This window comes from Sarcophilus harrisii, chromosome 1, assembly GCF_902635505.1.
Source record: "Sarcophilus harrisii chromosome 1, mSarHar1.11, whole genome shotgun sequence".
Taxonomy (NCBI): Eukaryota; Metazoa; Chordata; class Mammalia; order Dasyuromorphia; family Dasyuridae; genus Sarcophilus; species Sarcophilus harrisii.
In genome coordinates, this window is record NC_045426.1 from 234,374,548 (window position 1) to 234,395,652 (window position 21,105).

Sequence of the window (21,105 nt, forward strand, 5' to 3'; positions counted from 1 at the left end):
AACTATCCATTCCCTGATGTGAATTAAACTATCTTCTAGTTTTGCCTCTTGATTTATTGACATAGGTGGGAGGAATTATTCTCCAGGAAGATTTTAGGACCTCTGGACTGAGGGAAGACTTCTTTTTTATTTTTATTTTTATTTTATTTTATTTACTAGGGAGCTCAGGAAAGAGACCAAATGTGGGAAAGCCTTTATATACATGGCATTTCACTTATTTACTTTTACCACACAATTCCTTATATGGTACCATGACACCTTCTTATTCCTGTTTGTCTCATTTCTCCATTTTATCACCTGTATTTCATCCTGTACACACACACACACACACACACACACACACACACACACAAAGGAGGGGAGGGAGGGAGAGAGGGATGGAAGGAGGGAGAAGAGAGGGAAGGAAGGAGGGAGGGAGAGGGAGAAAGAGACACAGATATGAGACAGAGATAGAGATAAAGACTGAGAGGTAGAGAGAAAAGAGTCAGTGAGTCATAGCTGATACAATGCTAGCCTCTAGCATTTACTAGTTGTGTGACTGGTCAGATCTCTTAACGTCTCAATCTTTTTATCTTAACTCTCTAATAGGAGAAGTTTAGAAGGTGTTTCCTCATCTTGGGAGTATTCTATATTCATGAAATCACAGGTTCAACATCTCTCTATATTCTCATAGAAATTGATAATTTAGTTTTGCATGTGGCAACTCGTTTTCCGAATTATTATTAATCGTGAGAAAAAAAGTCTCTTTCTGTTCTAAACCTCAAATACTTGAACCCTACTGAACCTCCTCCTCTAGGCAAAAATACATCCCTATCGGAGATAGAAACCATATTTCTAAACAAAGTTGAAGATTGAATCTTCAGACAGGCTCAGCTGCCTGGCGAATTGGTCTTTTTTTTTTTTTTTTTTTTTTTTTTTTTTCATATTGTGCGCCTCATCTTTGTATATCCCTGAGGTCACTCCGTAGAAGGCAGAGCTATCCGTAAAAACAGAGATGAAAAAAGTTTGCGAAGATTCAGAGGAAGGAAGGTAACATCTGGTAGCTAGGTGTTTTACCCACCAAACTCGGAGCTTGAGGAAAAATGCGAGGTCTAGATAGAAAATGGACAGCCAGGAAAACTTACCCATGTCAGCACCCCTCTTTACTACGGCATCTCAAGCCAGTGTTAAATTAAAAAGGATTTATTCTCTATTATCAGATTCCATTCCCCTTCCTCTACTAAGCGCTTTCTTCCCATTCCCCTCTACATCCCCACCCCGCACCTGGCACTCTCATCTTGCTGCCTTTCCTTCTCCAGTTAGGCTAGGTCAGAGGAGGTAGAACAAGTCGTCAGCCCCGCCTCTGGTGCTTCGCTCCTGCCTCCTCTTCCCTAGAATGAGGCCAGAGATGGGAGAACTAGGCAAGAACTTGGATCTGGTCAGTGGGCAAGCAGCTACTTTCCTCCTGCTCTGTTCCCTTTCGCTACCCAGACAGACTAGATTAGCGCTTCGTTCCCTCTTCATCTCTCGTACGCTTCTAGCATATAGGAAGGGGGGAAAAAAAGAAAGAAAGAAAAGGTGGGGTGGTGGATTAGAAAGGATAGGTGGGAAGGGGCGGGGGGGAACGCCCAGCGGAGGTGGGGCAGTGGGCGTTCAGAGGATTTCCCCAGGTTTTAGGTTCGGCTCTTCTCACCTTCTTGAAAACTCCATCAGTGACATGGGGGTCACTAGATATTCAGTCGGAAGCATGGGACGCTTGTCTAGCTCCGGCTTCTACCTGAGCCGTAAGGTGGTAGGCTTTATGGTGCTGTTGCTGGGTGCGCTGCTGCTGGCAGTGGGGATTTTGGGTACCTTTTATGTCCGTTGTAGTCAGACATCACCGCTGTCATCGAAGTCCGGGACAGTGACCAGAACACCAGCTAATCGTCCGGTGGCATACAAGCTCCAAGTCGGAGAAGAGCAAAAGGCTAGCATCACACACTCCCCCGTGACCCGGCACAGCACCCCGCAACCTTCCTGGTCTAGGGACTACTCGCGTTCTCTCACCGGTGGGCCTCGGGACCACCAGAGACTGTCCACTTCCGCGTCCCTGGATGACCCAATCCTATCCACCTCCGAGCCCCGGACCTCCTCAAGCCTGTCCACCTCCAAGCCCTGGACTCACCCGAACCTGTTCAGCTCCCGGCCCCGGGGGCTGTTCACCTCCAAACCTCGGGACCACCGGACCCAGTCTACTCCTCAGCCCCAGCCCCAGCCCCAGCCCCAGCCCCAGCCCCAGCCCACCTCTGAACCGTGGAAGCATCCGCGCCTGCCCTCCGATGTGGTGCCCTTGCACTACGACCTGGAGCTCTGGGTTTACCTGCGTCCCGAAATCATTGAGGAGTCCTCGAAATTCTTCAGTGGGAGGCTCAATATCACTGTGAAATGCGTCTCCCCGACTACTAGGGTGCTGGTCCACAGCCTCGGCCTAGACTACGAGGATACTGCGGTGCTGGGTCCCTTGTCAGAGGGTCCCGGGGCGCACAAGAAGCAGCGGCCAGTGGACCGGATGGCCGTAAATAACACGTGGATGTACCCGGAGATGGAGTACCTGGTGATAGAGCTGAGAGAAACCCTCAAGTCTGGCCATCATTACATGCTGCAATTTGACTTCTCTGGCTCAGTGAACCAGAACCACAAGAACGGGCTTTTTCGCACCTTGTATTCCGATCAGAAAAACACCAAGTAAGGGATAGTGTTTGTCTTTCCTTATCCTCAGCCTCTCTTTACTATTCCTGGTTCTTTAACTATCTACTTTATTTTTTCCCTTTTCCAATGCCCTTTTCTCATCTTCCTCTACTTTCACCCACAAGAGTTTTCCTTCACTTTATTCATCTTAATATAGTCAGTATTGGAGGATTAGCCGCATTGGGTCCTCTTCCTCAGTTTTTCTTTCCTGTTCCCCTGTGCAAGAGCTGAAGTTCCTCCTATTCTTTTCAGAGTTAGGACAAATCCAGTCAGAACAATAGATTGCAATTGAACTACTGAGTTTGCAATTGGTAAGTAAGAAGATAGAGTCTAGGCTTAGACACTTAATTGGACGAGTCACTTCATTTATCAAATCAATCAAGCAATAAACATTAATTAAGTTAACTGTATGCCAGACACTGTGCTAAATCATCTCTCCCCATGCCCTTCGAGCAGGATTACTACTTTCTCACCTTTGATAAAGCCTTTACATTTTCCAAAAGAATACAGTTTGTCTAGTTCCTTTTTGTCTCCCTGTCCACTTCCTTCTCATAACTGTCCTTTATAGAGTGTGGTTCTTAACTAATTTAATCTTGTATGGTAAGTTTTTCTCTTTCAGCAAAATCATTTTCCCTTCCCGAGGTTCCTCAGTTAAATCCCTTCCCTTTTACATCAACTTCTCCATTCTACTCTTAGGGCACAGGTAGAGTGCTAAAACTTTACAATTTGTTATCTACTTCTTTCAGCCCATAACTATACTTTACTTCTCTCTCTAATTTTCTGACCCAACAAGCTTTTTCCTTTAGAAATGAATAGTTATAGCAAGAGGATATTCTTTGAATTTTTACTTTCATATATTTCTAAAAAGCATTTATTTGTCTCCCATTTATCTCCCAGATCAATTATGTCATCTTCTTACAACTATACAAACCTTTGGGGATACAATTTACATATCTATATATCCATATCTCTATCTATCTATCTACCAAATGCTAAATAAATATTTTCCCCCTTTCACACATGACCTCTAACTTCCTTATTCAAAAGTTTAGCTTTTGTGATTCATATTAAACTTAAACTGTGGGTTGCTACCCTATATAGGGTCATTTAACTGAATGTGGGGGTCATGAAATCATGATCTATTATCAGTGAATATTTTATTTGTATGCTTATTTTATATACCTACACAACTGGGGTCTCCTAAAAATTTCTTGGATGAAAAGGAGTCAGGAGTGGGAAAAGTTTAAGAAGTCCTGGTGTGCACAATGGCATGTATTTTCCCTTTTGTTATCAAAGTGTTCTCAGATACCTCTTGTGGGAAAGAAAATCACAATATCCATTGAATTGCTTCCTGTCTTTGACATTTCTAGTCTCCTAACTAATTAAATCTGGTCTTTTATCTTGGGTTCACAACACATACCTTTTCGTTATTACAGTCATGACTGTATTTTCCTTCTCATTGTATTAAGGTTCTCAAAAATTTTTTTGGCACGAGTTTCTGAATCTGAATGAATTTTTGATGGGCATGAGGCTGCCTTGAAAGTTGTAGTTAGTATATCTAGCCCCTAAGGAAAAAAAATTTAGTATAAAAACAACTCTCATAGTCTACCAATCTGAAACTTCAGCTGAGCCCTTCCAAAGCAATATATGCTAACACTAACACTCCAGAACTCTTAAATAAGGATTATTGTTGGTATAAAGCTGAATTGTTAGTATAGAGCTTTGTTTTTAGAAGCAATACATAAGTGGTATGCTATAGTTATAATGCTCCTGTAACAGTTCAACTTAGACTAAAGTGAGTTGTCTATCCAGATTCAAATAAGTAGCAATTTAATAGACAAATTATGTGGTAGTTGGAGCATTTAAGGCTAGTTGTAGGTTAATGAAACTAAGTTAACATATATATATATATATATAGGGTTGGGAAAGCATATAATCAGTGCAATATATAACAACTTCCACAATAGCTATAACTAGTTTCAATTTCCCTTTGACATCATGTTGTGGAAAAATCAAAACTGGGGGGGAAAAAACCTTTAAAAAGAAACCAAAGAAACACACAGTATGTCTCATGTCTTATGCTTCATTTTGTAAAGCATTTTGCAGATGCACTCTTCAGTTACTCCTAAACACATGATTCATTGAAGAATTTCCTTTCTAATTCATCAATGCAAACTAAAGTTGGCTGAAGTAACCTAACAAAGTACCATTATGTTCTGGTACTAAGAAAATGACCTTTCAATAAAACTATTGAAATGCAAAAAAAAAAAAAAAAAGTTGTAATTAGTGCAGAATACAACTTTTTATATATGGAAAAAAGACTATCTTTGCACTTAATTTCTATCACATTTTCTTTTACCATGTCTTTTTCTGCTCATCTATCTTAGAAACTAAAGTTTTGAGCTAGAAGTGACCTTTGAGATTATCTAATCTGAGATTTTCATTTTATAAATGAGGAAAGTAAGAACAGAGAAATAACTTCATACTTCTATTGGCTTTCAGAAAGGGGATCTCAAGTTCAGGAAACATCTCCTTTCAGGAAAATGAGGATCTGAGATTCAACTCCTATATGTAGCTTATTGTACATATGTTTGTATGCATATTGCCTCTTCACTCTGATTATAGGCTCCTTAAAAGCAGAAATTATCTTTTGTCTCTTTGTGTATCCCCAATGGTTAGCACAGTGCCTGGCTCATAGATGTTTAATAAATGTTTATTGATTGATTGATTTGATAGGTGAAGTAACTTGTCCAATTAAGTGTCTGAGCATAGACTCTATTCTCTTATTTACCAATTGCAAATTCAATAGGCAGTCTATTGTACCTGTTGTCTTATTAAATTTTATATAGCCCAAAAATATTGTACAACATTGTGGGAAAAAAATACCCACTACTTTGTGTTTTTTAGTTTCAAGGATGTTAGATGGTACTCATTAGGTTTACAATTAGTCATTTCACTTCTTCAAATATTCAATTTCCTCATGTCTAAGGTGAGGAGTTTAGACTAAAGTTCTTTTCTGTTTCAAAATTTTTAATTCATGGAATATTTGCAAGTTTTGGTCCTTAAGAGAATAAATTTGGGAGTCTGATTACAGATTGCATATTGAGTCAAATGAGACTCCCAATTTTATCTATTCCAGTTCCCTCATTTTATTAATGAGGAAGTAGAAACCCAGAAATTTACTACAAACTGAGTGACCTTGGCAGTTAATCAAAAGAATCTGAATCTGCGCCCAAGTCTTCTAGCTTCAAATCCAGATTTCTTAGTTGCCATTTAACTGCACTTTTAAAGCTCTGCTAAACCTAGAAGTACTATTTGCAAAGTATTATTGTCAAAGATTGCAAAAACTCCACTAAACACTGTATATGCACAGTACTTTCAAAAACTATTCTTTCTAAATTATAGCCTTTAATTTATTAAGGGCTAAGTATGTAATAGTTATCAAAAGCAACTCCCTGAAATCTAGCTTCTGTCCTTGCAATTCTAACTAAACACTTCTTCCAAGTTCTATTAATTTGTTAAATGTCATCTTTTTTGAACTCTCAGTATCATTGACACAGTCCAATACTTCCTTCTTCTATATAGTTTATCCAGGTTTTTCATAATATTTTCCTATTGTAATTATTTATGTTGGATGTTTTTTGCTCTTTTTTACAGGCTCACCAATCTCATCCATATTCTGTCCCATATATATGAGTGTATCCCAGGACTCTCTTCTGGGCTTTTTTTTTTCTATATATATTCTTGGAAATTTTATCACTTTTTTTGGATTTCAGATATTCTGTTCAGATGACTCAAATCTCTATATTTAACCCTCAACTTTTCCTTGTTTGCTGGACAGCTCCACCTGGATATTCTTTTGGCACCAACAGGTCAAATGAGAATTCATTTTCTCTATAAACCCAATATTCTAACATCCCCATTTATATCATTCTTCTAATCACCCAGGTTACAGTTTTAGAAGTCATTTTCAACTTCACCACCACTACCTCTCCCCTCCAATCAGTTGCTAAGTCCCCTCCAATCAAATGTTAAGATTTATCCCCTTCTCTTTATGCCTACTGAACTCATACTTTTTGGTAGAAAGAATGCTGGTTTTGAAGTCAAAAGTCTTCCATTCAAATATTATCTCTGATTCTTATTATTTGGGACATTGGAAAATTAGTTTACTTCCCTGGGCCTCAATTTCCTTATCTATAACATGAGATGTTTGAACTAGATGGTCTTTGAGGTTGATTCCAGTTTTAAGTCTATGACCTATGGCCATATCTTCCTCCTTGCATTTTGACTAGAAACATCCTAATTGGTCCTTTCCCTCCCAGATCCATCTTCATCAGCTGCCAAATTGCAATTCCTAAAGTACAGGTGTGACCATGTCATTCCCTTCTTCAAGAAGCTTCAGTGGCTGCCAGATGCCTCTGGGATTATAATATAGTCTTTGTGAAGAAGTTGAGACCCTATAATTTACTTAGACAGGATTATTAGACAGATCTTCAGACCTTCAGATCCATTAATCTTTCCAATTTTGCAAGAGACAGAAAATAAGAAGAGCTCTTCCTAAAAATGTTTCCTAGGTGGGTTCACCTGACTAGAACAGTGATCAATCATACTCCTACAGTATACTTAGCATGTGGAATGTGAGTGACTTTTCATCTTTAATATATACTCAAGCTGCACAGGAGAAAAGAAAGAAACTGAGGATCTTTCCAGTCTGTTCCATGGTATCAACATTTGATAAGGAAACAGATCAGACTTGCTTTTGTTCCCATGTTCAGGAACTAATATACATTAAGATCTGGTTAGAAAAATAATGAAGTCCCTGTAGCAGTTGCATATATTCAAGTTTGCACTCTTTGAAGTTATTTATAATCATGCAAAACATGATGATTAGTTTCAGCCCATTGGAAATATTTCATATGAATTCAAATAATGTAACCATTTCAGAGAAGTTCATTATTTGCATTAATTGGGACCTAGTCAGATAGATAGAAATCTAAAATGCTGAAGAATTAATAAGTATTACTAAAATTAATAATGAGTAGAAAGCAGGACTACGCCCTTTCTTTGTATCCTACATGGATGGGAGAATTTGTAGATGGAAACCTTTAAACTCCTCAGTGAAGATAACTTGTCTTCCTTTTGTTTTAGAAAATCTGAATTGTAGTTACATCTCTTCCTAAACTGAATAATAGCATCAATTGTAATTTTTTTTCTGTTCAGGTATTTTGTCTTAAACTATTTTTAGATTTACTTTATGTTGAATAAATAAGTCTAGTTCTGAATTTAAGGTAATAGAAATATAACTTTATACTATTTAAATTTAACTACAGGGTTTGATAATATGGAAGCCATTATCCATGGTATACTCAAAAAGTGCAAAGATAGATTTGTCAGTAAATTCTATCAGCAATCTAATTTTTACTCTTTTCCTAAAGACATAGTAGCATAAGGTGATTGTATGTTGTTATACAGAAATATAGGCTAGGATCTGTGAGTAACTGCCATCAAATAGAATAATTTTATATTCAGGAGGGCAGGAAAACTTTTTTGCAAATGCACAGTCACTGACAAGTTTTGACTTCTAGCTTAGGATGCACACAGGGATTAGAAGAGTTCGCCTGGTGTGTGTGTGTGTGTGTGTGTGTGTGTGTGTGTGTGTATTTGCATTTAGGTTATCTGTTAGTCATTCTAGTTGTTTTTGGATACCTGTTCCTCCTCCTTTCCATTGGTGGGGGCACAGACTAGTTAGATTGGATTAATTTCAAATTTTATGAAGTCATTAAAAAGTTATGATCAATCAGCTAGCACTATTAAGTATCTATTATGTACCAAGCAATGTGTTAGATGCTAGAGATACAAACAGTGAAATAATCCCTATTCAGAAAGAGTTTACATTCTAATGAAGGAAATTTTTATATTTATTTGTGTATGCACACACACTGCATGTATGACACATATTTTATAGAAATACATATGTGAGTATATACATACAAACATATATATAATTATTTTTGTTTGTATGTATGTATATATATATATATATATATATATATATGTAATATGGGTATACACATAAATTTGCTAAATAGAAGGTGTTTTGGGAAGAAGGACACTAGTAGTTGAGGGAATCAAGAAGGGCTTCAAGTAAAAAGTAGTATTTGAGCTGAACCTGGTGAAAGAGAGGTGCAAGTAGAGAGGGAGAACATTCTAGACAGGAAGGATGACCTATGTAAATGTGCTGAGATAAGAGATGGAATGAATTATATAAAATACAAAGAGATGACCAGTTTGATTTTTTTCTTCTTTAAAGAGACTATTATAGCCAACATATCTAGAGGCCAATCAGTACATCTTTAACTCTTTTGTTACTAGAGACTTCTCAGCCATACCCAACTGGCACCCAATAGATGCTTCCAAGATCTTTTTTTTTAACCTTTACTTGGGATGATTCCCCCAGCCTTTCTCCTAGTAGTGTTAAGATGTGTATATTCCTTTCTCCATCATTCCTCTGCAACCTAGCATCCAGTTTACATAATTTATCTCAGTGTTAATTAGCCTCAATGAGGCTTATTAACACTAGGCATAATGAGTATTGGGATATATGCAGTGTGGTTTAAACTCTCTTGGTCTACAAATTCTGAGGTGGTAATCTTATATCATCTTTTCTATCTTGGGTTGTCTCAGAGAACCTTTCTTTATTTTAGATATTTTATAGATATAAACAGCACTAACCACAAACCTTTATTAGTGTGGATGTGCTTACAAGTTTTAAGTTGAGAAGAGATTATTGAGGGAAGCAGAGAAACAGATAGATCTAATATTGATGTGTTTTCCAGACCACTGTTATCTAACTGGGGTCTTGGATCTTGGAGAGGAGAAGGGAGAGACAGAGACAGACAAATAAAGACAGACAGAGCAGAGAGACAGAAACAGAGAGAGACAGAGGTGCAGACAGTGACAGAGATAGAGAGATAGACAAACAAAGAGACAGATGGACAGAGACAAGCAAAGACAGACAGACAGACAGAGAGAGAGAGAGAGAGAGGGAAATAGAGAGACACAGAGATTAAAGAGATAGAGAGAAGAGAGAAAGGAGGGTAAAGGAGAAAGAGGGCGGGGGGAGGAGAGAGAGACAGAGAGAAATAGATTCTTTGATACAATTTCCTAGAGTAAAGAAGGAATGTTTATACTAAGAAACCCATATAGTCAAGAATCAGTAAAAGGGGTAGGGAAAATACAAAGAAGAGCAGTTAACCCCATTCACAACATTCTTCTACCACTATTAAACTAATGATAATAGACTAAAAATTATGATTCTTTTCTTTGGAAACAAGAAAAATTTAGAAAATTGTGATTAAAATCTGAGATTACTAAGGGTAGAAATAGAGTGAGCATAGATATAGAATTACTGAGTTACAGAATGTTAGGAATGGAAGAAACCTCAGAGATCAGATAGTCCAGTCTTGTCATTTTTAATATTAGGAAAATAAAGCCATGAAATATTGATTCCAAGGTCATGTAGTCTGTGTCAGAAGTTTTGATGTACTTAAGATTTTACTTTGGTCTATCAATTTGGATATACCCTTAGAGAGAATCTGGATAATATTAGGAATAAATTTTGCATAATCCAGATGAGTTGAATGAACTCTGCTGAAGCACTTTTCCATATCCTTATCACCAAATTATACTATGGTGGTAATGTATAGCCATTATTTGTATCATGCTTAAAATGCCTTACACACATGATTTCATTTGAGCCTTATAACAATACTGTGAAATAGTTACTATTAGTATCATTATCACAATTTTATAGATAATGAAATGGAGGGTCAAGTGATTTGAGCATTGGCACAAAGATAGTAAATATGTGGGATTAGAAATCAAATCATCCTGACTACAAGTCCAATGCTTTATTCAATATGTCATGTTACCTCTTAATATAGTATATACATTTTAAGTGGTTGAGGCAATTAAGTAGCACAGAAGAAAAAGTGCTATACTTGGAGTCAAGCTGCTGGGACATGTATTACCTGTATTGCCATATGTAAGATTGGCTAGGTGGCACAGTGGATAGATTCTTGGCCTGAAGTCAGGAAGATTTATTTCTTCTTCCTCTTTCTCCTCCTCCTCTTTCTCCTCCTCTTCCTTCTTTTTCCATTTGAACTCAGGTCCTCTTAACTCCAGGGCCAGCACTCTACCCAGCACACCATCTAGCTGCCCCTAAGACTCATCTTCTTGAGTTCAAATCTGACCTTACTACATGTGTGATCCTGGTAAAGTAATATATCCCTGTTTGTCTCAGTTCCTCATCTGTAAAATGAGATGGAGAAGGAAATAGCAAACCATGCCAATATCTTTGCCAAGAAAACCCGAAATGCAGTCACAAAGAGTCAGACAAAGCTTTTTTTTAAAAAAAAAAGACTGAACAACAAAGCCATGTGTAAATGATTTGGCCTTAATTGCTATTGTAAAATGAGGATAATAGTTCCTACCTCCCAGCCGATTGTCTAGGCAAAACAATATATTAAAAAAAAAAAAAAAAACTTTGCAAACCTTTAGAAAAGCTATGTATTTTAATTATTATTCTCTGAGACATGAGTTTGTTCAACAAAGGATCAGGTCCAAAATCTTTTGAAAACAAATGATAAGCAAACATAACTCATCACTAAGTGAAACATCTGGCTATATTAAGCATTTTTGTTTTAGGGTGTGGTGTTGGAAATTTTTTTGACTACTTACTGAAAAGTTGTACTTACTCCTTTGCCAGTGATGTTGTTTAGCCCTTGCTAGACAAGATCTTTAGACAACTGAGTTCATAACATATTTGCACTTATACCTTAATTTGTACTCATTTTTATGTGGTGGGAAAATGATCCTGAAGGATTTTTGTTGTTGGATTAGATGAGCCTTCTAATTCTTTCCAGTTCTGACAGTCTTTTCAGTCTGACAGATTTTCTGGCTTCCATAGCGGGGAGGGAGACTATAATGAGAGAACTTGATGATGTAATTCTAAACATGTGGGAGAGAGCACTTTCTGCATTAAGTTCTCCAGAATTTCATGGGACTAAGATCTAAAAGGGATCTTAGAGGTTACTAATTGGAATCTAGACAATGTCTCATTTTATAAAGGAGAAAACCAAGGCCTTTCTATTATAGAATTGAAATAAATTGCTTAAAGTTCCATAGGTAGTAAGTAACCAAGCCAAAATTCAAAATTCTCAGATTCTAAATCCAATTGACAACCTTTGCCCTATATTTGTCTTTTTGTTGTTCACTCATTTCAGTCCTGTCCAATGCTTCTTGATCTCATTTGGGGTTTTCGTGGCAAAGATACTAGAGAGGTTTGCCATGTCCTTCTCCAGCTCATTTTTTAGATGAGAAAATGGAGGGAAACAGAGTGAAGTGACTTGTCTAGAATCACACAGCTAGTATATGTCTGAGGCCTGATTTGAACTCAGATTTTCCTGATTCCAGGTCTGGCACTCTACTGCCCATTGTTCAAATCAGATCTAATGCAGGTTAGTCTAGTGCTTTAAGTTCAAAATTGAAATGAGACACTGATAAACCCTCTAGTGGCTAATAAAAGGATGTTTATTTAGTCATAGCATGGAAAAGATGTTCATTAAGGTTACAACACTGATTCATGTGAGCACAGTTTCCCTGTCTCTGCTTTGGCCAGCTACGATGGTCTGTTAGTCAGAAGCCTGAGGGAATTGCTGCTGACTCGTGTGGTGGCTTTTTGTACTTGGGCCACATGGAAGCCACATCTCTAGTTCAAGTTTATTTCATCTAAATCAAGAACTTTGGCTTGTTTCTATAGATTATAAAACTAAAAAGACCAATATGCTTATTACATGTAACAAATTGTAACATTGTCTTTGAGAGTAACTTATTGGTTCCTTTGTTTAATCTTTAGGCTGTGTTTTCAGGAACATTACAAGGTTCAGGATGGTCAGTCTTGGAGTAACAAATTGTAACAAAATGTAACATTGTCTGTTTGAGTAACTTATTGATTTCTTTGTTTATTCTTTAGGCTGTGTTTACAGGAACATTACAAGGTTCAGGATGGAGTATGTCTGCATAGATGTGCATCTTGGCAGGGAAGGGCCTGATGGAAAGGGAAGAAGAATTTATTTCTCCTGTCCCCACTCCCAAACCTTGACTGAAAAATGACAATAATACCTTATATGTGAATAGTACTTTAGAGTTTATAGGATATCCAATTTGATCCTAACTATAGCCCTCAATGTTTTTAGTTCCAGTTTTATAAATATGGCAATTTAGGCTCTGAGAGATTTTATGGCTTACCCAAAGATACATGGCTATTAAATGGCAGATCCTGAGATTAGAATCTAAGGCTTCTGACTCTTAAGGCAGTGACTTTTTACTATGCTAAAGCCACTCCTAAGATAAAAATAAATATCCTCTAAATATAGTTCCTCACCAATTTATTTGCTGATAATAATCATAATTATATATTGATAATATATAATAATAATGAAAGCTAAATTTTAATTAAATTTTTATTTTTTAAAATAACTTAGATTTATATATTTTAATAGATAATAATTTTTATAATAAGTTTTAATAATTTAAGTTTTGAATAAAAAATTGCATCTATTCTCTCATTTGATCCTCACAACAACCCTTCAAATTAGGCACTTTTATTATCCTCTTTTATGGATAAAGAAACTGAGACTCAGAGAGGGGAACATAACTTGCTCAGGATTCCATGACTAGTACTTGTCCATTTGAACCCAGAGAGTAGAAGATAAATATTTCCCACCAATATATTTCACTCCAGGGCTGTGATTGCTTCTCAGTTGGAACCGACATTTGCTAGGGCAATTTATCCCTGCTTCGATGAGCCAGTTATGAAGGCAACCTTCAATGTTACAATTGTTCACCATCCTACTTTTGTGGCTCTTTCCAACATGCCAGCCATAGGTAAGGAATGCTTCTTTATAATTCTGGTTTCTTAATTTGCAAGAACATTATGATCATTTCCTTAGGGAGTATACATTTCTTATAACTCATCATGGCATCATATCCAGTAAGCCACTAAACAAAACCTAAATGAAACTGAAGATGGATTAACAAATATTGATATGAAGTGGTGGGTAGGTAAGTATATATGTATGAGATTTTAAAAATAAGTCAGTTGTACAACTTAGTTGTCTACTTTTTGGAGATATCCACAGGTGAACCTGGAAAATGTAGATAACCACATAGATGGGTACCCCTTAGCACAGTTTTCGTTGATGCCATGGATATAGGCAGATTTTAGTCCTGCTTTACATGAACTTGAGAAGAGGTATACTGTATTTCCCATACCCCTTTGTGATTTGGAATAGACCTTGGTTTAGGGCTTAAAGACAGGCACTAGATTTATACCAAGACAGCTCTGACTTAGCTATATTCTTTGGGCATTGACAATTATTTCAAACACCATTAGAAAGTGGCTAGTCTATAAAACAGCAGAGTTGTATGTGGATCTGAGGATCATCAATGAGAATCTTTGACCCAGGCCCTGAATCCAGAGTCTTGTAAATATTAACTTGGGCAAGTGAGAAAGGAGAAATTACTCTCATGATTGATATACTTTATGATTCATGTTGCCAGTATGCTAAAAAAAAATGATTTTCTTTAGCAACATCTAAAAGAGAAGATGCAAATGGATTCAACTGGACTGTTACCAGCTTTGAAACTACTCCCCTCATGTCAACATATATAATTGCATTTGCTGTGTGTGATTACCATTATGTCAAAGGAATGGAAAGGGGCAAAGAGGTAAATATATTTCTCAACGTAAGTGACAATGCATACTGACTATAGATATGTCAAGCCTTTCTTGACACTCAGAGCAACCAACATACCCTCAGTCTATTTCTAACATCCTCTTCCCTTGTGTACCTCCTAACTTTCATCATGTATGGAATCCTGGGTTGGGCCTTCCAAGCCCTTTGGCTTGGGGGGTTGAGATGTTAAGGAAAGGAGTAAGAACATTAAAGAGCTACCATCTATCCTTCAATTACAGGTCACTACCAACAGTAATATAAACTCTCATTGTGCTCATTACACGTGTTGACCACACACCACACAATGTCACACTGACTAATGCCCTGAATGCCAAAACCTGCAAATGGGCAGCAAATGGCACAGTGGATGGAGCATTGGCTTTGAAGTCAGGAGGACCTGAGTTCAGACTTAGCTTCAGACACTTAATGCTCCCTAGTTGTGTGACCCTAGGCAAGTCACTTAAGCCCACCTCACCAAAAAATAAAGACAAAAATAGCATCTGAGTCTTCCACAAATTGATCATAGATTAAAAAAAAAATTGAAACTGGGAGAAATCTTGGTCTTTAGGGAACTGAGCTAATGCTATTCTAAAGCAGAAATATCAAATTGGCCATGGGACTTGGGCCAGCAAAACTCTAGAGTGCCTCTGGAACCAGATTAAAATGTAGTTAGAAAATATTTACTAAAGTAAACACAAGCACAAACCAATATGGATAATGTTCACTTGAGGCTTTCTAAGTAAATATGCTGACTGATTTCATTTTATTTGAGTTTGACATTACCTCCTTTTAAGGCTTATGTTTGTATCTCCAGGGCATAGCACAATGTCTGGTACATACTAAGTACTTATTAAATATTTGCTTATTGATTGATGTAAGAGGACATTTCATTAACCCTACATCCTTACTATCTACTAAGGCAATTTGAAATTTATTGGATGGACCCATACAAAAATTTTCAAATGAAGCCCGTAGACATGCAATTTGAGGGGCTAGTTAATCCAATTCAACCCAACTTGGGTTCAATTCTCATGCAGAGAAGTTGTTGGGGAGAAGGAATGGAATTAAGTGTGCTGGTGGCCTTTCCCTCGCTTCCCATGAGCATAAATTAGTTTTCCTTTTCTTTGGCTGAGGCAGTTGGGTTAAGTGACTTGTCCAGGGTCACATAGCTAAGAAGTATTAGGGTCAGATTTGAATTCAGGTCCTCCTGACTTCAGGGCTGGTGCTCTATCTACTGCACTACCTAGCTGCCCCCATAAATTGGTTTTTTACTAAATTTGCTGTCATGTTGGAGGAAGCAGAGAGCCTGGGGTGAATAATGAAATTCAAGATAGTTAAGCGTCAGTGGTTGAAGTGACCTAAAAGAATCAGGAAAAGAATATGGCAATGGCAAACCTAAGATGGTTAGGGTTCAGCAGGAAGGATTTAAGCCAAGGTGCAGCAGGCATGAAACAATGATGAGCTACTTAGGTGGGATAGCATTGGATAGAAAGAGAGAATGGTTAAAAGACAAGGGTTACCCAAGACAAACATCATCTATGTCACAATTTTGCCTGGAGCCAACCTTTAATTCAGGGATAGAATCAAATACAATTACAATGTAGAATAAGTCTTGAAAATGAGAGGAAGCCTGGTAGAAAGGATAAAGAATTGACCTCAGAGCCAAGATGTTCCTCCATGCTTGGCTTTTTGACCATGGACAAATTATCTCTCAGTACTTTAGACAGCTATTTACAGTTTGCAGTTGCAAAGAATCTGCCTACCTGAATTGCTAGGAGTTTCCTTGTTTTGGAGTTCTCTATGCCAGGACTATTCCTTAATCTCTTTTCTCTGGCAGGGAAAGTAAGGGAGGAATCTCTCAAAAATATCATCACAGAAAATAGGTTGTCATATCAAATCCAGAACGGATAATTGTCTTCATTTCTGCTTTTGGTTTTTCTAGGTACGGATTTGGGCTCATAAAGATGCAATTGCTAAAGGGAAAGCAGACTTTTCTTTGAGTATCTCAGGCCCTATCTTATCAAAGCTGGAAGATTTACTTAATGTTAGTTATCCTCTTCCAAAAATAGGTAAGATAATTTTCCTGTTGTAAGTTGATTTTTCAGGATTGATGCACATTGGTCAAAATGGATATTATTTAATATTTATTAAGAAAAAAGAGAAATGACAGTGCTGAATTACTTTAGTTCATACTCAAGTCATTTAAGTCTTTCTTCCTAACATTCTCCAAATCTCATTTTATTCCTGAAAGTTGACTTGGTCATACTTCTATCTTCAGTGATCCACAATTCACTAATATTTTTCTGCAAATATTTAATTTTTCCTCTCCTAGAATACTTTCTTACAGTTATTTAGTGTTTAGTATTGACAACAGTAACCTCAGTTCCATGTGTATCCTTTGCAATAAGCTAGAATCAATAATAACTAAATCTGGCTTGCCATTTGTTTTTAACTTTGGCCTGATCTGTGACTTATAAATTACATTAAAAACATAAAAAATATTTTTTTTTACCTTGTGGGCCATACCAGAATTTTCCAACCTCTGCTTGAGTAGAGCAATAGTTCCACTATTCATGAATAGATTGCGTTATTTGATGGCAACAGTGGCCTGAAATTGCCTAAGAATATACAAGGTGGCATAAGATTGCATGGTAAATTTGGACAAAAATTATAGATCTCAAAAGAAAAATGGCAAAATACCTTCATGAAAAGAAGGGAAATGAAACTTTTGGTTTTATTGCTATTTCACCCTTTTACTTTGCATATGCTGCTAAATTGCCCCAAATCCTAGCCAGCTGTAGGTATGTCACATTCAAGTAAGTTTTTATAGTAGGAAGAGCAACTAGAATCACAGGGTAAAAAGGGATTCAGAAAGCATTATTAACAAGAATCTTTTGAGCACCTGCTATATGCATATCACAGTTAAGGTGCTGACAGAGATACAAAAGAAAAGAGACTTCTGGCTTTGCTCCAAAAAATCTTGGAAATCAGGTTGAGAAGAAAAAAAAAATGCAGTCTTTAAAAGGCAAGATGTGAGTGGAAAAAAAAATAAATGAACTCGTGAAAATAGGGTACAGTATATAAATGTTAAGAGGAAGTGAAAGCCAAAGTAATGACAATCAACAAAGGCTTCTTGGGAAGGGAGAGGGTTCAACTATATTGATGGAAATAATGGATATAAATTGATGGAGGGGAGGGAACAAGAGAATTTTAGGGGGGAAGAATGGAAAGATCAAAGACAGAAAAGTAGCAGTTGACAACTTTGGCCAGGGACAAAATGATTTTACTGGAGTTGAAAGGGACATTAAAGAGGATGTGGGATGGAAGAATTGAGAAAATGCCTTGAGAGTTAAGTTGAGGAGCTAAAATTTGATACATTAGGCAAAATGAAGGCTTTGCATAGGGCAACATTTCCCAATTTAATTAATTTGCATAGTACAATAGGGAATAAATAAGAAAATCATGTCTTGTTATTTCTTTTAGGCAAAAACAATGACCACTGAGACAACAAAATAATGAACATGAAATTCTTTTAATGTATATGCAAGAATAAAATTTTGTATTTTAAAGAGGTAATGGTCTATTTTTTTCCTTTCATATCAATCCACTTAGATCTCATTGGATTTCCTACTTTTAATTCACAAGCAATGGAAAATTGGGGACTAATAACATTTGATGATCTTTTATTGATGCAAACAAAGGATGACCTCCCAGAGAGAAAAATCATGATTATGTCCATTGTCGCACACGAAATCGCACATCAGGCATGTGGTAAAACACTCTTCTAAAATTTAATCTGAAAGTATTCAACGCTTCTTCACAAAGAAAAAAGTCATTGTGTAACAGCTACAGAAGTTTGTGTGTAATCAGTGTTTTTATTTGTTCTGGATAAAATTGGAATTTGAAAGGAAATAAGGCAATATCATTGGCAGGACCTTCTAATCCAGTTAAATATATATTTTGGAATTTCCAACTGACCTCACAAATATTGGTTAAGGAAATAACTTAAGCAGAATTAGAAAAATGTATGTGTTTGTTAATCTTCATCTTTATAAGAAAATAGATTCAGGATATCTTTTGACTTGAATTTAATTGCAAATAGTCAACAATTATAGATTTTTTCCTCTGCAGAAAATGGTACAGAAATGGAGGACAACAGATTTATAAATGTCCATAAGGAAAACAAAAATTCACTTAATTCATGGGATTCTGAAAGAAGAGCAGATTAGCAAGAAAATATTTTCACTGTGTCATTATTCCTCATGGTGGTTTTAGAAATTTAGTTTTTCTTTCTTTCTTTTTTTGGGGGGGGGTGGGGGGGAGGAAAGGAAGCATATCAGCATACCTTCACTTTTAGAGCATTAAGAACATTTTTTCAATGAAACTCATCCCAACTACAAACTTGACATTTTTTCAGCAAAACTCATCCCTAGATGCCTCACTAAGAAGATGTAGAAAAGTAATATGTAGATGAAATTACAGATGCCACAGCTTTCAATAAGGTGGCAATATGAAGTCTAATCAATATCCCCAAATTGTCATTGTATTACAGTCATGGCATTATGGAATTCAAACTGCCAGATATTAATATATCACATCTGTTTTAGGAATTTGATTACATATCACAAAATGAATTTGACAATTTTGCAAACTTCTTTATTCTTTCCCTAGTTCTGTCTATTATTTGTTGACATTTTCTTTTTTTTTAAGTGCAAAAAGAAAATAACTAATATTTATAATGGGCAACTAGATGTTGCAGTGGATAGAGCACCAGATCTGGAATCAGAAGATCTAAGTTCAATTCTGGTCTCAGATATTTACTAGCTGTGTGACCCTGGACAAATCACTTAACTCTGATTGCCTCAGTTCCTCACCTGTATTGAGGACACACTGAAGAAAGAATGGCAAACAACTCTATTATCTTTGCCAAGAAAATATGTGGAATCTTGTAGAGTCAGACATGACCAAGAAACAAAATAATAGCAATATTTATAATAACAATGCAACAGTTGTACAAGTCTGCATATACCACAGATCAACTCATGCCTCTTGAAACATAACAATTATATCCAATACAGTAGCATGATTTATGCCAGAAAGTATGTTTCTTTGGTTCCCCAAAACCAATTGCATAAAAGGTTTCCATTGTGCTTAACTTGACAGGAATTGCTCTTAAATAAAACTGAGAGATAGAGAGGAGAAAGAGCTGACCCAAGATCTGGGTGCAAGACCTTTTCACATAAACTATAAGACCACAATTAAGGCACCTGGAAGTGCCTCAGACAACTCTCTAAATTGTAGACTTAACATACTTGTTTGTGAATTATAGGTGGGTTGCTGATATTCACTAGAAAAAGGAAGCTTTATATTGGGAGATCTCTACCCCCTAGAAAAACACAGATTTAAACAAAACACAAAGTTTAAAAAATGGAAGGGGGGCAGGACTGCATCCTGAGAAAGAATGTGCTTTTAAGAGTATTTGATTTAAAACTGATTATTTTAAAGTTAAAATGAATAATTGGACAAGCTTTTAAAAACGTCCAGATCTTATGGGAGATGTATGTGGGTTTTTTTTGTTTTTGTTTTTGTTTTTGTTTTTTTCTTTGGCAATAATGACTACAAAGTCACTCATGACTGGTATCTTTAAGACATAGTGAAAACATAGGGGGTTTAAATTGAATTTTTAGGTTCTTTCTACATACCAAGTAAAGTAAAAATATTTCTTGATGTTATATACACATCAAATATAAGAAAATAAACATTGAATATGAGAAAATACAGAGACCTGAATATGAATGAAATGTAAAAGATTTTCTTTTTCTTTGTCTCTATATCCACAGTGGTTTGGAAACTTAGTTACTATGAAGTGGTGGAATGATGCTTGGCTCAATGAAGGATTTGCATCTTATTTTGAGTATTATATGATGAAAGAGTTTAATCCTCAAATATTCCAAGTAAGTATTTAGTTCAGTTTTTGAGTATTTGTTGAAGTTACTTATCTATAAGTTTATTAGACTACTTTAATCATATCTATATTATTTGAGTATATATGACTAACCAGTAATACTATATAATTTCGAATTTTTTTGCCATATTAAGAGAAGAAATTTTCTTGGCCACCGATATCTAATTTGTTCAATAATAGCTATTGTTTACATTATACTTTGAAATTTATAAAGAGCTTTACAAATATTATCTTAGATCCTCACAACAACCTGGAGAAAGTAGAAGATATAATTATCTTCATTTTACAGATAAAGAGACAAAGTGTCTTAGGTCAAATTTGAATTTGAGTCTTTTAAACTCTAGGCCCTGTGTTCTATCCATAGTATTACCTGACTGCTTCAGTCCTGCTTCTGACACATTTTAGCTATGTGACCTTGAGAAAATCAGTTAACCTCTCAAGGATTCCAGGGAATTAAGAATTCTTTAAGAATATAAGTGGCAGAAAAAGTCCCAACTTATAGAGAGGGTTCCCCCAGTGGGAGCTCTCATTTTCAATGAAGACATAGGTCCTTTAAGAAAAACACAAAACATTTTGGATATATTTTTGTAGTATCTTATTATGAAATAGTTTTAGTACATAATGAAGCCAAATTGA

General features: G+C 36.3%; 1 protein-coding gene across 1 annotated transcript in view; it reads left to right on the forward strand.

Moving 5' to 3' along the window:
• Positions 1-940: 940 nt before the first annotated feature.
• LVRN (laeverin) overlaps positions 941-21,105 on the forward strand; it is a 45,677-nt gene continuing 25,512 nt past the window's right edge. The window contains exons 1-6 of the mRNA XM_031938709.1: positions 941-2,703; positions 13,511-13,653; positions 14,357-14,496; positions 16,447-16,573; positions 18,117-18,268; positions 20,345-20,458. Coding sequence (XP_031794569.1) covers positions 1,376-2,703; positions 13,511-13,653; positions 14,357-14,496; positions 16,447-16,573; positions 18,117-18,268; positions 20,345-20,458 — 2,004 coding nt within the window. The 5' untranslated portion in view covers positions 941-1,375. The remainder of the gene's footprint in view (positions 2,704-13,510; positions 13,654-14,356; positions 14,497-16,446; positions 16,574-18,116; positions 18,269-20,344; positions 20,459-21,105) is intronic.